The following is a 17,676-nucleotide window of genomic DNA, read 5'->3' on the forward strand; positions in this document are numbered from 1 at the left end:
GCTGGTAGCAGAGGAGTGTTGTGAGGATTAAAATATTTCAAATGATCAGGCAGTGTGATGTTAGGTATTGTTATGGTGAATGGAGTCAAATCCAGTTGGCGGCTGGTCACAAGTGGTGTTCCCCAGGGCTCAGTATTGGGGCCAGTTCTGTTTAATATCTTTATCAATGATCTGGATGAGGGAATGGAATGCACCCTCAGTAAGTTTGCAGACCAAGACACCAAGTTGGGTGGGAGTGTTGATCTGCTGGAGGGTAGGAAGGCTCTACAGAGGGATCTGGACAGGCTGGATCGAGGGGCTAAGGCCAACTGTATGAGTTTCAACAGGGTGAAGTACCAGGTCCTGCACTTGGGTCACAACAACCCCATGCAATGCTACAGGCTTGGGGAACAGTGGCTGGAGAGCTGCCCAGTGGAAAAGGACCTGGGGGTGTTGGTCAACAGCTGGCTGAACATGAACCAGCAGTGTGCCCAGGTGGCCAAGAGGGCCAATAGCATCCTGGCTTGTATCAGAAACAGTGTGGCCGGCAGAACTAGGAAAGTGATCGTCCCCCTGTACTCAGCACTGGTGAGGCTGCATCTTGAATACTGTGTTCAGTTTTGGGCCCCTCACTACAAGGACATTGAGGTGCTAGAGCATGTCCAAAGCAGGATAACAAAGCTGGTGAAGGGTCTGGAGCACAAGTCTTCTGAGGAGCAGCTGAGGGAGCTGGGGTTGTTTAGCCTGGAGAAGAGGAGGCTGAGGGGAGACCTTGTCATTCTCTACAACTACCTTTTGTTGCTCTCTCTCCAAAAAGAGGTTGTAGCGAGGTGGGGGTCGATCTCTTCTCCCAAGTAACAAGTGATAGGACAAGAGCGAATGGCCTCAAGCTGCGCCAGGGCAGGTTTAGGTTGGATATTAGGAAAAACTTCTTCACCAAAAGGGTAGGCAGGCATTGGAACAGGCTGCCCAGGGAAGTGGTTGAGTCCCCATCCCTGGAGGTATTTAAAAGATGTGTAGATGTGGTGCTTAGGGACATGGTTTAGTGGTGGACTTGGCAGTGTTAGGTTAGTGTTTGGACTTGGTAATCTTAAGGGTCTTTTCCAACCTAAATGATTCTATGATTGATGTCTTAGATAAATGTGCAACTGCCACTGTTTAAAACACCGGTTTAGAGGTTTAGCTCAGTAAATCTTTGTTGTACCTATATGTTTATACAGATATCAGTATCATACAAGTCATCTAATTTCCTATTGGTCTTAGTAAGCTTTAGAGACTTGATACTGAGAAGTGTGTAACGTGGAAGCCGTATAAAATCTTTTCTTATGCCCTGTCTTGTTTTGCCTTTTTCTTGAAAATGCCTGATCTGTTCTTAACACTGCTGTTCCTGTTTTGTTCCACTTATTTCATTAATCAATGATTTATGACAGTATGCAGAATATTTTGTAGTAAAATACTGTAATATAAAATTTTGCTTAAACAGAAGATCCGAGAACTTAGGATATTATATTTGTAATTGCTACAAAGCAGCAGTAATATCTATAAATAATTCCTCTAGAACAGAGTGATTTGAGCCTCTAAACCTATGGTTCATTACCATGGCAGATCCTGTGGCTTCTTATGTGGTGGGGGTAGGCTGTACGCTGGAATATTATGGTACTTGTACCAGTTGATTTGCTTCACTTAGTGAGTGTTGTTGCTCAGAAGATGCTGAGAGAGGCTTATATGCGCAAAACTTTTATTTGTGGGGTCTGAAACAAGTGGCATATGTGAACGTCAAGGTTACCTGGAGGGGATGGGGGAAACGAAGAGGAGAGAGTGCAACAAAAGGAAAGGGAAGAATCCCCAGTGGCCAGCTCGGGAGAGGAGCAAAGGCAACTGCCTTTCCCTGGACATGCAGTCCAGTGCAGTAAGTGACAAAGAGTTTTTGCCACACATCTCTAGCACAATACGCTTTCATTGGGACCTGTTCAAACTCCTCATTTGCTGTTTCCATTTATGGTGCTCCTAACAATGATTGGCATGTGGTTAATTGGGTACAAGTGTTGCAGGCTGACTGGTTGCTAAGCATTTGTGTATAAATATTATTGGGCAGTAATTATTTGGTATTTAAATGACTGTATCTGCTTTGTTATGCAGTAAGTTTCATCTTTCTCTAATATAAGCTGAAAGCTACAAGGCAAGGTGTGGGAATAAATACGGAGTGATTCTCACACCAGTGGCAATAGCTTCCAATGAATCTCTGCTGTAACGATGGCGTTGAGTTTACAGGTGCAACATAAGGAGGGTAACACCATGAGAACAACAGCTTCAGAGAGCAAAGGAAAGGAGACACATAGCCACAATAACTGGCTGAAAGGATACAGAGCTGCAAGTGAAAGGCAGGCTACAGGATTGTGAACGGATGGCTCTTAGCATTACACGTCTCAAAGCACTGTGCAACAATGTGATGCTTTTTAGGAATAGAAGTTAAAAAGTGTGTTTCCAAATAAGTTTACCTGCTGAAGTCCCCCAAGAGAAAAGGATGCTGAGAAATTGTTTCACACATGTCTTTTCTTAAGGTGTCTTGGAAGCAGACAGGGGGCAGGGCAGTAGGGCTGTATGACTTCTAGCACTGATTGCTTACCTCTGCCACCTTTCCTGAGGGACTGGATGCCTTCTTTTCCCTCTGTATCTGGATATGCACCTGAGATGATAAGATAAAGAATGGATCCCTCTGGCAAGATGACATTTAGAAGTGGGTGTTTGCCACCAGCCACCTCCCAAGTTGTCCTTGGAAAAGAGGCTGGCTTTCCAGTGGTCTGATTTAATTACTGTGGAGAATGCATATGTTACATGAGTCACAGCGTGGGCATATCTGCTTTAAGCTATTGATCTCTTCTTTCGCTTCAGGTCAAGCTGCAAACTTGCACTCTGAAGCAGAGAGCATCAGGCATCAATGTATTGAGTTTTTGCATTATGTGAAAGTTTTCATCTTCAGGTGAGATTTGCACACAATTTACTAACTTATATACTGAGCTTTGTGTAGCTGCTTTTTATCTGCTTTCTGATTGTGTGTCTGTGTATGTGTGTTCAGGTATCTGGAACCCCCTAAAATGGAAAACGATGGAATGCTCCATCCATATGAAGAACTAGAAGCACAGTTACCATCACTGTTGGTAGAAGAGCTTCATGCTTTGACCATGCACTTTGGTCGCCTTTGTGAACTCCCTAGTAGTGTCCTGGCAGCATTTACTATTCAACATCAGGCAAAGGTTGATGTCTTTTATAATTTAATTTTTTTTGTTTAACAGTATGTATTCAGCTTGATAAGTTTTGGCTGAATAAGAATTAATCTTTCCTCAAGCTGAAATTGAAGTTACACTTTGTATTTTGTTTGTTTGGTTTTTTTTCCCCTTTAGTAACTAAGTGCCATCCCATACTTGGCAAACACAACTAATGAGCTCTGGATTTTCTGTTGTTGTTTTTATTTATTTATTTTTATGTTTTATAGCTTTTAGAATTCCTCCTGCACTATAGAAATGATAATACCAATTACAGGTAGATAAGTAGGCTTGACTCCATGTAGCATGTTTAAAAAATTCCTCCGTGTCCTTTCTAATGGGTAACGTTTCTGAGCTTCCCAGTGGGAGGGGTGCTTTTTTAAAAATACATTCTGGAAACTGGCTCAAAATAGGAAAAGATCATGCATATAAAGAAGAAAAGTGCAGACATGGAAGTAAGCACTGCAACATTAAACACTAATGAAGTATACACTGTTAAGATTTGTGCATACATATAACAACTAATGCTTTCAAATCTTTTAGAAAGAAAAAAGGAATTTCAGTCTTAGGTTGTATAAACTAGTATCTGGAGAGGAATGATCCACTGAGAAGCAGTATTTTGAATCTTTCTGTTTGTTTAGCTTGTCAGTAGGGCCACTGTTGAGCCGATGAAAAAACAGTAATTTCAAATAAACTTTAAGGAAGAGAATACTGAAATTTTGGAATTGCTTTAAGAACATACTTTAGCAGTATTTGAGCTACCTAATACTTTTCTGGAAAGGAAAGGATAACTAAGGGTGGTGTAATCTGTCAAACTTGAATCAAGACATTGTGTTTAAATTGTGGCTTAGATCAGATTAAGGACTTCATGAACATCCTCTACAGACAAAATTAATTGTCATGAAGGTTTTTTGTTTGTTTTCTTTTTTTTTTTTCTTTAACTGAATGACATGTTTGTAAATTACAGGGTACTTGATCATAGATATCCATAATGTTCACTGCAGGCAAAACATATGCCCATCTTCATGTGTCTTAGTACAGTATCCAGAATTCACTAAAGAAATGTTAAAAATGTGTGTAATTCTAATCACAGGTCTTTCCTCCGTCATGGCATTTACTACACCTCCACTTGGATATTAATTGGCTAGTGTTGGAAATTCTTCATGTACTAGGTGAAAAAATGATGAGTAAGTATGCAGGTTTTTTTCTTGAACTTATTCTTGTACATATGACTTACCTAGGTTTCTCATCTTAATTTTTCCAAAATCACTTACTACTTTTGGCAGTTTTTAAGCATAGCTATATTTAATGCAGTAAACTCAAATATGGTGAGGCAGGTTCTTTGGGAATCTTCATTTAGCTCAAATTAAATTAAACAGTATTAGGAATTTGTTCTATCAAAACTTGACCAAGATTACAAAGTTTGTTCTCAACTGATGCTTACAACATACTAAATATTTAACAACAATACACTTTTTGACATCACAAAAATGCATTTGCAGAGATCCAGAACGCATAAGACTGAACAGAATTTGATGAAAACAATGTAGGAAAAGTGTCCAAGGATGGACGAGAACAAAGAATCTCAGAACAGAGAATTTGTATTGTTAACCATATGCGACACTAAGAATTCTGGACAAAAGAAGAAGCCTCAGTCAGAGGAGGTTGTGAAAGTACGGCAAGAAAAGAGCAAGGCAATACCTTTTTTTCCCTCTCCCCTTTTTTTTTTTTTAAAGGCTTTAAAAGGGCAAAAAGTAGATTGATAAGAGTAAGCTGTTCATAGAAGCTAGATAAAAAAAGGTCATAGAATGTAATTGAAGAACCCAAAGTAGTTCAGTTTGTTGAAGAATTGTTAAAAGACAAGAGAGAACTTTATTTGCTTTGTGAGAATTATATCTATTGTTGATGTCCATGCTAGCAAAATAAATCACAAAAATGTACTTTCTTCTATAATCATTGTGTCACTACAACCAAACCCCCCCTCCCCATTCTTATAAATTATCAATGTAAGTTCCATATAGGCATTGCAACAGTTGGAGTAATGTTGAGGTCTAGAAAGAATGCACTGGATGTTTAGCCTGGGTAACTGGTACTGAATCTGAACTCTTGGATTAGCTTTCGCCTGCTCTGAGTGCTGTCACAACACAGCCTTGCTCAGATTAATGCATCTTCACTGTTGCTGCATGTCTGTGTTACTGCATAATGTGTGGGTTGACTGTTTGTTCTACAATTCTGAGTTTCTTTTATGATCCGTTGTGGGTTAACCGGTTTTCCTTTTTGGGGGCCTTTTGGAGAAAGTATAGGAAAACTGTTGGAGGCAATTTACGTCCAGAATTGTATATTTATTTCTAGATAAAGTTCTGAGTAATAATGCAGTAATCCATTTTCATCAGAGAAAGCTCGCACTTTTTAACAACAAAATTTACTAGTCAAGACAGTAGTATCTCTGCATATATTATCTTGTCTTGTGTTCTTATGTGCCTCGTAGAATTTCTTAGGTTCTCATCTCGTCCTGTAAAGTATGCTGGGTAGAAACTTCACACTGCTGAGACCAATGTCAGGATAGTGGGTTCAGGGCTTCACCCTGCATTTCCGAGAATAAAATACAGGCTTGTTCTACATATCTTCTGTTCCACTGATGTCAAGGAGTTGTACTGTTGAAAAGCTTGTGGGATAAGATCTTACAGCCTCTTAACTTTACCATTTTATCTGTGTTAATGTCTACAAATGCTCAAGTTGGAATATGATCATGCCAGCTTTTTACATCAACACATCCAAATGAAAGTGTTAGACCTCTCCAGAATTGTTTGTCATCAACTTGCATATCTGCAAAACATGTCATGATTTCAGAACATGCGCACTGGCATGTGACAAAGAAGAACTTGCAGATAAATAAATCTTTATTCCACTGCAAAAACTGTGCCAATAAAAGGCTGTAAAGTGCCAAACTATTTTACTGTCAACCAGAATAATACCAGACTTCAGTGTAACAATGAAGGGACTAGCTTGAACTTAGAATGAGTTTGTGAACTCCCAAATGAGTTTGTGAATTAAAATTACATACAGCTTAACAAACAATTCTAAAATATATAGAATAGAAAAAAAAATTCCTGTCTTGTGTTCCTACAGCCAAACCCAGAACTAAATACGTCTAATTTTCTTTTGTGTTTTAGGACAAGTTGTATATGCTAACCATTTCATAAATCTAACTGGAGAGAATTTAACCAGTATCAGTTTATTTGAAACACATTGTGGAAATCTCATATCTGATTTAATAAGCTTGTCCATCAACAAGTATATAAAGGTAACTTTTCTTCTTTACAAGCATTTAACTGCCCATGTCCTATATATTGGGAACCATATGAATTAGATATTACACCAATGCATAGATGACTTCTTGCTGTTAAGTTTTAAATGTTATGTATGGCTTTATATCTCCATGTTTTAAAGAGTGTTATTTGTTAGGAGCTCAAATTGTGTTATATTTATTCATGACCATCTGGCAGTTGAATGAGAGAGTAATATTGAAATGCACTGTGTACAGAGCAGAAGTGAGTGCCACATTTCCTAAGTTCAGTATTCCAGGTTTAATGCCAAACATGGCACAGTCTAAAAGGTTTAGAGCTATAGATGCGAAAAAAAAAAAATATCTTTTCAAACTCTCTCAACAGGAACAAAAAGAGAATAACTGTAATCCTAGCAGTAAGCTAACTGGACACTTACAGAATGTCGTATTACAGTTTACTATGGCACTGCTCCTATTTCCGCAACCTCATCTTTCTGTTACAGCGCTTTTACGTTTGTCAAGGGAAAACTTGTCCTTCTCTTTTCTTTTCTTTTTCTTTCCTTCTATAGCTGCAGTGTTTTTCTCACTTGTTTTGAGCACTCCAAAGCTAGAAAGTCATAATAGCTCCATATAGCAGCTAGTAAAAGAGCTGCTGCTTTGACTGTCATTGTAAAACCTGCTTTAGATGGGCGTGTGTGATCCATGAGCACAGGACTCTAATAAGTAGCAGTGACCACTGTATAGTTTATGTTTTCGTAGTACAAAGACGTAAAAAATGGAGTCCCCCTCCATATTACTGTTTGGAGGGGGGGAATGGCTGTACTAGCATTTGATGACTGTTCTTTTAAACTATCTTTCTGTAGAGAGCTGTGTTACCTTTTAAAGTCAGTCTTGATCTATTAAATTATCAGATAATACTGCAGCCTCCTCCCCCATCAAAAGGCAAATAGATGCGAGTAATTTTTTTTAAAGGAAGATACAAATAGTATCTGTTGACCATTGTGCTTGATGGTAGGCTTTGAAATGTCAGATGTTAAAATGACAGATTCATCCTACTTCCACAGAGCCATATTACAAAGACAGAAGATTGTTTTGTCACTGCTTTTTCTTCAGCTCTCGCTAGGCTTGGGCTGCACAGCTTGAACTAGTTCTATTTGAGATTCATTTCTGAAGTGGAGCGTACACTTGAGCTGGATAACATCTCTTCAGCTGGTGCCTCCTCTAGTATGCATTCATTGCTGTAATCCAGTAATGGAAATAACATCCCTCAAAATTGTTGAAAACACAACTGATACCCATAATAGATGACACTGTCAGCTCATCACTAAAACATGTGATTAAGCTCTTGGCTGAGAATATTCAGAAGTGCAGCTTTTAACATTTGTGGGTATCCTTGGAAGGAGGGACATAAACTCTAATCCTCCAGACTCATATTTTCAGATCTGCTTCTTGAGCAGCTCTGATATCAAGACGTTTGACTTGGATCACATACTGAGTCCATTGTGCTCTGAGATACATTTGGCAGAGAAATACATGTCCTTGGATATCTTCTTTCTATTTTCAGCAGCACATCTCTGGCACCAGAGCTCTATTGTCCCAACAGTACACAATTTGAGGTTATAACCATTCTTACCAAGATACTGAACTCAGGATGTTGCAAGAGGAAATCCAGACTATCTCTGAAGAAAACAATGTCTTGGTTATCCTTAGTCTAACCAATATCTGTATGTTGTCTTGCTTTGGTACTACTAGCCAAACTCTATCCTGGACAGATACTGCAGATGAGATCCTGCTATGTTGTAGAAGAGCACAGTAGTAGATGCAAGTAGTAGATAAAGAAACCTAGTTGCTGCAGCAACTGGTACTCCATGTAAAAGGCCTGAAACTCTCACTTGTAAGATAGTTTCTGTACCTAATATTTCCATAAAATCCTCCAATGTTATAGTGCATCTGTAATGGGTAGACTGTTCCTTTCTGAGGGATCTGTTTTGCTCTTTGTTGATGAGTCATAACCGGAGTATTTTTGAGGCACTTCAGTCTTGGGAAGTTAGTAGTTAAATAATGAATTTTTCAATAGACTTCGGTGGTCACACTGATGTTTATTCTCAAGATAATGTTTACATAAGATTAATTCAGGTTGTTGAGAGATTCCCATAACGTCTTTAACAAAAAGTGTGAGGAGGCATAGGCATGTGAAAAACTCTAAACAGCATATGTGGAATGTGAATAATAGAATTATTTTAAATATTTCAGTCTTGACCTCATGATGCTCTTAAATCGATTGTCAGGGTCCACCCTGACAATTTCATAGGGTAAGCAGGGTTCTTTACAGAGAGAGAAAAACAAATCGTGTCACACTTACAATACATATAAATTAATATTTGTAATTAAGTGTTCAGTATTTAAACCTGATTTGGAGCTGTATGAAAACAGTAGTTGTAAACGTATTATTCTAAAGGTAGATGATAAATAAAAAGTCTGTATCCTTATAGAGTCTTATACAGATTTGAAACTAGTGGTGGTATACTTGTTCTTCTAATGGTGAGAGTGTGGTTTTTAGTCATTCACTCCCACTTCTGTGAGGTCTCTTTCACACAGCTACTGCTGTCACTGGCATTGCATGTTCTGATTTAATTTTTAATTTACACCATTAGGTTTCCAAATTCAGAAATTATTTTAAGTTCCAGTGTGATTAAAGAATAGTTGTGCATGAATGGATCAGGAAGATCTTGAGGATATAAAAATTCAGGATTCATCTCATCAGATCTAGGTACCTAGGAGTTAGTTGGCTAAACTAATCACCCTAGGTTCTTTTTATTGTCAGAGAAGAATAGCAACAGTTCTTTCTCCTGCAGTGAGTTAGATGAATTAGTTTCTCTAGGTGCCCACTCCCCTCTATTTGCTTTAGAGGGGTGTAGGTCGATTATTCAGACTTGGACCCATTATCCCATTGTTTAGGGATAAATTGAGTATGAGCTGCTTTGTCTCGCCTCTTTTCTTTCTACGTTTCTGCCATTGTGTCCTTGCCGAAGGTAAAATGTGCTGAATTATGCTATTTAAGCAAAGATTTTTCTCACTGTTTTTACCACCTCTGAATACAGTTCAGTGGATTCATAGGTCCTAAGACAGAGTAAGTAAAGTTTTGTCTATACTATGATTATTTCAAATACAGTGCTGGTAGATCTTAAAAACATTAAAGCATACAGAGAATTTTTATGTATTTAGCACTTTCTTTTGCTGTTTTGCTTATTTTGTTTCACAATTCAGGGAATGTAAAACTGAAAGATGAATCACAAGAAGACTACTTTGCATTTGAAATGCATCAGTCTGAGTGAATTTTGTTAAATATGGAATGGTAATCAAATAACGTACATGACTTGAAATATGCTGTTTTCTGCATATTAAAAGAATGCCTTGCAGTAAATTTACCGAAAAGCAGATTTTGTGAAATGTTGTGGGAACATTAACATCTTCATGCCAACAAAAACATATTCTACTAGCATTATGCCTAGTCATTAAGGATTTTTCAGTTAAAAATAACAATAATAGCTATTAAATCATTTGAAATCTTTTTCTTATCTTCCCAATAACATCAAGAAAATCTAATCAATCATTTTCTCTTTTCCCTACTGTCAGACAATGAATCAGTATTTATTGAAATTCCTTTTCATTTAAGCTTCAGAATCCCGTTTTCATTTGATTAAATAATGTTTCAAAGTGGCTCAGAAGCAACTAAGAAATAGCACAGCCTGTAACTTATGTAGAATTTGGAAACAGTCTTTGTTGTATGAGAGATATATTTTGGATGTTAATGATATAATGCACTTTCCAATATGTAATTGTAGCTATGCTATTTAACTGCAAAAAACCCCAAACAACCAAAACCAGGGGAAATATTGGTACATAAAATGCAATTTCAAAAATAACACTTCTCTGAATAACTGTATTGTATATTCTCTTTCAGGTGAGACCTTCTGAGGCTCTTACAAGTCACCATTATCCCTGTACATGCATTAAAGAATTATGGATTCTACTTATTCAGCTGCTGGACCACAGAAATAAAGGGTCTCACACAGAGGTAATAGAAGAATACTGTTACGTATGCATGCATGTTACATATGCAATACAGTCGCCAAATGTTCCCAGATTGCCATGAATGCACTAGTTCACATATCTGATGACAGAACTGAAGTTCATATTTGCTTTAGGAGGGCTGCATGCTAACTGTGATGCTTTAGGCCACCATCTTGAATGTCCATCAAGTCCTGACTCTAGATTTGCAGTGTACTGTTTGGTTATGATCTACGGCACTGATAAGGAGTGCTCTTTGTGCTAAGGACAGCAAAGCAAAGGAACAGACTGTGAAAGTTATATGATAGAACAAAAGAAAAGAAACCATGTTTACCCATTTTTAAAAATATTTTATTGTTATTTGCAATTTATGTGTTACGTCATGCAGTGATGCATCTCCAGGCATTAGAAACACAAGTACGGTCAGACCAGTGATCCATCTAGCTCATGTTTCTGTCTTTAATACTCATACCTTAACTACCTATACAAGAACAACCTGTTTTTTGTTTTTGAATCTTGTAGTTGCTGACTTCTTTTGATGCCCCCTTATACTTTTTTTGGAAGACCCCATCACTACCTGTTCTCCTTCCTTATACCAATATGACTTTATATGCCTATTCATTTTTTTCTGATATCTCCTACCTTCTGCCTTTTCTAGACTGAAGATTCTTACTGTATTCGGTCATTCTTTTTACAGGCACCATTCTCTACCCGTGGTCATTTTTGTCACCCTTCTCTGAACCTTTATCCATACTAGTACATCCTGTTTTGAATGGCAGAGTACTAGGATTGCATGCAGTATTCCAAGTATGGGTTAGGTGGCCATATGATTTTATACATTGCATAATGATGTTTTCTATTTTGTTCTTTTCCTTTGCTAATATTTTCTAGTGTTTTGATTTTTCTTTCTTGACTGCTGGTTAGAATTGAGCTGGTATTTCTCTGAATGAATATTAAGAAGTGTCAAAATCCTTTGAAAGTTTTCTGAAATAATCTTTATAAAAACTGAAGCTGCCATCTGTGCAGTGAGTACTGTTCACTTAGTATAGAAAGAAGTGCTTCACAGTAGAGTGTTTGTACTGGTAGCTAGTTACTCGTTAATGACAACAGGTGTAAAGGTGGACAACACAAGTGAAACTTCGTTAGCGTTAAGTGTTTGCACTAGCTCTTTGAAGCATCAGTTAGGATCAGGACCCAGCTAAGGTGGGTGAAATACAGGTGCAGAGAAGTCCTAGAGAGTTTCTATGTAATTAGGGAAGATAGGCACAGGCTGTAAGAAGTAGTAATATAGGGGTATAGACAGGGATCTGAGCCAAAGAGAATTAATCACTTTGTCAGTGCTGGAGCAGACATGAAACAAAACAGGGAATTCGAACCTCAGTTTGCTGTCTTTCAGACTGATTCTCTACCATCTACTACTATATTCCTCTTGGTTAGGCTAGTCTGGCACTGAGAGTTTTTCAAAAATCTGTTCTAAAAAGTCTTCCTTAAAGAACTCTAATCGCTCTCATGTGAGTGTTAGTGCACCATCCCGTCTGCACATTGTCATTGCATCAGCTTGTAATTTTGCCTGTGAAGTATCAAACCATGTTCTTCCTTCTTGTGACCAAAGCTTGTCCTTTCACATTGCTTTCTACTGATATTTGAGAGAGGACATTCTAAAGTAGCTCCAGGTTTTCTCTGGTAATACTGAACACTGTTTTTTGTCAGTTTCTTTAAATGACTGTCATCTTGCTTGTTCTCTGTAAAAGCAAATTAATCAATAGGACAATATTGTAGAGAAAACTGTTAACATAGGCTTTGTTATTCAACACAGTTCAAATTTACTTTTGCATTTTCTACAGTGTTTCTGGAACTTGGTGAACAAAACTCTGAAGAATATCTTTGAAAGGCCAAGTAGTTCTGAAAGGATGTCTAGTTTTGAAACAACTCAGTGTAAAGACCCATTGAGTTTTAGCTGGTGGATTATTACTCATCTGGCTTCACTCTGCCAGTTTGACCGTAATGGAAATCTAGATGAAAAGGTGGGTATGCTTTTTTCTAAATACCTAAAAGTTGTTGTAATTTATTTAGGTCTCTAACTTTGGTTATTTTTGTTGACAGAAAACAATTTATGTTGTAATGCAGGAATTTTCACACTCCTTAAAAAAAAGGTCCTTTAAGGTTGGCGGTGTTAAGGTGTGCTTTGTACAAGTCAGTAAACATTCCAGGAGCCCCCGATGTATTCATGTTATGCACCAGATATTCAGTAGGTTACTGTATTAAGGAAACTTGAAATATCCCAACTAGTTAGTAGCACATATACTTAATGTTGTAGCATATGTTTTAAGACTGTCTGCCTGCAGCATAAATGCTTCACTGGGTTTGTGTTTTAGGAACTGAACACATTACATTATACCATATGACGTATAAACCTCAAACATTGACTGTGTAATTGTTAATGCCACTTTTTCTTCTTAAAAGTGGTAGCTCTGCTCTGGATAAATTCCAATCTGTCTAATTGCATCACAGCAGTGGCATGATGAGGTGCGTATATATTTGTGTATACAGCTTAATTTTCTGTGTTGGTGTAGTACCAATAGATGCTGTCTAATAACTGTTGAATTCAAGCTTCAGTTTAGGAAGTTCTGGCAGTAAGTTGCAAGACATTTGCTTTTAGAAGATGACCTTAGATTTCCCTACTGGCTAGGGCAGGCTAGTCCACAATTAATCAGGTTCTTGTCTATGAATCTCATTGTGAGGGACTTGGCATTACCATACATTCTGTAGGGGGCCTAGATGAGACCTGCACATGCACCTACACATGTAAGATGTATGTAGGGCCGTACTTGGTAACTGATGCATCACATTCCTTCAGGGACCTCTGCAGTTTTCTGCAGGTCTGGGGTCATGTAAATGCTGACCCTTCTTTCAGTCTCTTACTCTGAGATTCATTCTGCCTAGTTTTAAGTTTCTAATCATTATTTGGTAAGGAAATAGGCACTTGCTGAGGCAATCCATCCATTTTGAAAGGTATGAAAGCTGCCATTTTTTCGTATTTGACTATAGAGGGAGCTGACTAGAAGCCAAAGAGATAGCTGAAGACCCAGAGATCTAGTTTTTGTGGTGGTTTTTTTTTTTTTTTTTTCGTCTGATAGCATCTTTGGTACTAGGGAGAATCGGGTCATGCCGTTTTCTGTCATCTGTCTTTCTGTTCTTTTATCTTTTGCCACATTGTAGTTGTGTGTGTTTGGGTTTTTTTTTTTGTTGGGATTTTTTGTTTTTTACATTTCAGCTGGATTGCTTATATTCCCTAGTTTGCCAAGCATCACTATATATGGCTTCTTCCACAAATTGGGCTTAATTGCCCTTTCTTGTGAAGTGTCTTTTATTACTTGTAATTTAATAGTGTGTATTAAAACTGGAAAGGTCATACCCTTTTTCTGTTAAAATCTTTACCATGATTTCCTGTCCTGATGTAGGATGAAAGGTTAAAACCTTGAAACATGTTTGTGAACTGCAGATCTGTAAAGAAGGAAGAGTCTGATCACATCAGTTGATCAATTTGTTTTGATAACTTGAAATGCCCCCCCTTCATCTTTAGATCTGTAAAAGCATTAGCATTAAACAGAGAAGGAATGAAAAATGTTGAACTTCTGTGAATGCTTTTAATCGTAAGTAAAATTAGACTTTCTAATAAAAGTAAGAATTACCTTCATTGATTTTTATCTTGCAAATTCCCTGACTTGTCAAAAAAAAAAAAAAAAAAAGGATAGGGAAGGTGTGGTGACTCAGTGCTTGAATACTTAGTTGAAAAACTCATGACCATTTCTGGTTACTAGAGGACTTGATGAATGTGGGATGCTTATGCTTCTGCTACTTGCAGGTTGACCAGATCCTTTAGGATCTCGTGGCAGCCTGCTCATTATCATGTCGTTCAGTCTTTTTTAATAATACCATGGCAAAATGAAGCAACTTCTTACACATTCATAGAGTGTAAAATTGCAGACCACATCTGATTGTTACACTGAAGGTTGTCTCAAGCTTCCCTTGCTTTTGCCCCATTACTACAGTGTTGGGGGAGGACCACAGTTCCTAGTGTATTTCAGAGGGACATTGGGAAGATAGAATTACTACACTCCTTGCTTATTAGAGGAACTTAGATGGAGAGAAAAGGTTATTCCCAGGTTGAATACAGAAACCAGTGTGAAGCAGACATTTATCCTGGGTTTCTTATATTTTATGCCCTAATCAAAATGCAGTGATACTGTTTACTTTGATCATTGGATTTTTTTCCTGTCTCTCATACTGATACATACTATGTATTTAGCCTCGTGAGAGATTATTTTTTGCCCCAGGCACTGTATTATTTAAATAAGCCAAACAGATGTAGAATGGAAAAAAGGTTTCCTGTTGTTCTTATTTTAAAGTAGGAATCTGAGATGCAGTGACAGGAAGTGACTTGCCCAAGATTAAATAATATTTTTTCCTTAGAGCCCACCTGGGAGAAGAGAATTTCCAAGTCTTGATTTGTAAATCATGAGACCATCCTGTGCACGATCCTCTTGATGTTTCCAGTAGTCTTTTATGTTCAAACTGTTAGCTGTGCCTCGCATTTCTCTGAGTGTGGCTGTGAGTTTGTCCGGGAATCCCTGTTCTCTTAAGTGCCATGGGTGCTTACAAAAAATCTATCAGTAACAACAGTGCCTTTTCACACAGCACAAGAATGTAATCTGTCATAGATAGTTGATGGTAACCATTTCTTTAGGTCCCCGTCGTCCCCTCCTGTCCCCCGTCCCCCCCCCCGAGTTACAGCCTCAAACATTCCTTGAACATTGTAAGATAAAAATTTGTGAAGTCAGTGGAATTACATCAGGGCTCAGTGTAGTCCTGTTTTGTTGGTTAAACATCTGATGCGATAGCTTCATGACACATGCTTTCTTTTAATTAACTGTGATCAGAGGTGGGAGGGTGATGTGTCATAATGATGGTTATTCATGTGCTCTGTAGCAAAAATTGCCTCTAAGCCTATGTCATCTGTGGAAGATTTTCAGTTTTTTAATGTGGTCTGCATGGCCTTGAGGTTATTATGAAAGCTTTTAAAATTCTAAATAGGTTTCAGACTTCCTCTTTTTTATTTTTTTCCCCTTTAGCTCATATAACGTAATTTAAAATATGCAATGATTCGTATATATTGAATATATATTTCATACACATGAAATCATTCCTTTAAACTAGAAAATTTTGGCCAGGTTTCTTAGAGACTCTGTTCTGAGGGATGTACAGTCCATGTCTCTTTCCATAACCCCCCGTTCAGGTTCCACTTCACTCTTCTGAAAAGCAGGATTTGTACATTTAAAAACCAAATTGGACCTGATGAGAAAACTTGCTACTTCTGAACATTGCAGGGGTCAATTTCAATATACAGTGGGCTGGGGAAATACAGGCAGAATTACTTGGGGCTAAGAATTCTTGCCTTTGAATAGAATAATCTGAAATGACTACGTGGCAAGATATGCAAACATGGACTTCCAGCTGAGAAGCCTAGTATGGCTCTTGCAGGTAGTCAGCTGTTAGTCCTTGCAAAAGTTTCTTCCTGTGAACGCAGAGGGTCTCAGCTCAAGTTTTTGGTTTTAGCGGTGCTTTCATGCACTGTAAGGTCTCCAGGTTTCGGTGATTTTCAGACTCTATGGGGGTGGAGGGAGGATGTTGTAAGCCAGCAGGTTTGGAGTAAGAGATGTAGATTCTACGTATTCTCTGACAAGGATGGATTGTAAACACTTGCCATGCCATACTGCCAGTGTAGCAGGGAATACTGTTAGGATGTAAATTTAGTGGGATTTGAATGAAACAAGTTTGTTAAAAGATAGAGACAATTGAGGCTAAAAAAAAAAAAAAGGTGCAGCAGGTGGTTGTTGTCATTCTTTCCTGAGTTTGGGCTGAACCTGGGTACGCTCTTGTAATCAATTCTGGTTGGTGTCAGGAGTTTACCCTAGATTACTCCAGGATCTTGTAAGGTGATCAGCATACTGCAGATGAGCTGGAGCTTTGGCAATGAACACCTTTTGTATAAATAATGCATCCTTGGACTATGGGAGTGCTAAAAGCATGTTCTGAGCAGGCTGATCCAGACATCCAGCGGTCTTATAGCCATTTAGCATGACTCTCTAATAATCTATTCATCTCTGCTAAATCTGGCTTTTGAGCAGTTGATTAGCTTTACTTCGAGTCTGCAGTAGGACCATGCCAGTGTGTAGGTATTCACATAACATGAAGCTCTAAAATACAGCAGTTAAAATAAAAATCTGATGTAAATACCAACCAGAACTGTCTGGGAATGCTGGTTGTGCTCTTCCTGGGTTTTACTCATTATTGAAGTGTTGCCTTAAGAAGTCCTGTTTACCACCCTAGGCATGATATGCCCGCTCCTGTTTTGGTACAATTATTTGTGTCCCTATTCTATGACCTGGGTCAGGCCCTCCTCCCTTTTTCATTCTTTTTTTCTTTCTTTCTTTCTTTCTTTCCTAAAGCTCCAGGTCAGTTCACTGACCTGGTTCACACTGTGTCCCACAAACAGAAGCGCCAGAACAACTGAGCAGTGGTAGGCTACAGCTGTGAGGGCAGGAAGAGCAGCTGGCAGGATGAGGAGAAGCAGTAGGAACTCCTTCATTGATACTGCTCAAGTTCCTGAATCGTGAAATCACAGCTTTAGTGCAACTTTCTGCAGATCTGTCCTTTCGTTCACGTTTGTTCCATAAACAGTCTACAGACTGTGACTTGCTATCATTGGCAATCTTTCAGAATTCTCTTTTTTTCTTGTCGTGCAAAAATGTAAGGCCACCAAGTAGTCAAGTTCTGTTACATAAGTATTAGTGTATCTTTTTAAAGAGTTCGTCTTTAGAATTCGCTCAGTACTCTCTGGAGTTCTGTGTGGAGTTGTCACCAAGTCACAGCATTAAGTAGTGTAGTCAGTAGCAGAGGAGGATGGGGCACAATGGTGTTGTTGCTGGAAAGCAGTTATATTTCAATTACCAAAGCATAAGATGCTCTTTATTGTAAGCTCTATACAGATATTTAAAGGACAGATACCTGCAGAAT

The 17,676-nt window shown here is 38.2% G+C and overlaps 1 protein-coding gene across 1 annotated transcript in view; it reads left to right on the forward strand.

Moving 5' to 3' along the window:
* MMS22L (MMS22 like, DNA repair protein) overlaps window positions 1–17,676 on the forward strand; it is a gene marked incomplete at both ends in the record, with an annotated part of 96,375 nt that overhangs the window by 7,661 nt on the left and 71,038 nt on the right. The window contains 6 exons of the mRNA XM_082305574.1: window positions 2,872–2,959; window positions 3,056–3,233; window positions 4,336–4,429; window positions 6,416–6,546; window positions 10,493–10,606; window positions 12,444–12,623. Of these exons, the coding sequence (XP_082161700.1) occupies window positions 2,872–2,959; window positions 3,056–3,233; window positions 4,336–4,429; window positions 6,416–6,546; window positions 10,493–10,606; window positions 12,444–12,623 (785 nt within the window). The remainder of the gene's footprint in view (window positions 1–2,871; window positions 2,960–3,055; window positions 3,234–4,335; window positions 4,430–6,415; window positions 6,547–10,492; window positions 10,607–12,443; window positions 12,624–17,676) is intronic.

The sequence above is a fragment of the Platalea leucorodia genome (assembly GCF_965183815.1).
Source record: "Platalea leucorodia genome assembly, chromosome: 3".
NCBI lineage: Eukaryota > Metazoa > Chordata > Aves > Pelecaniformes > Threskiornithidae > Platalea > Platalea leucorodia.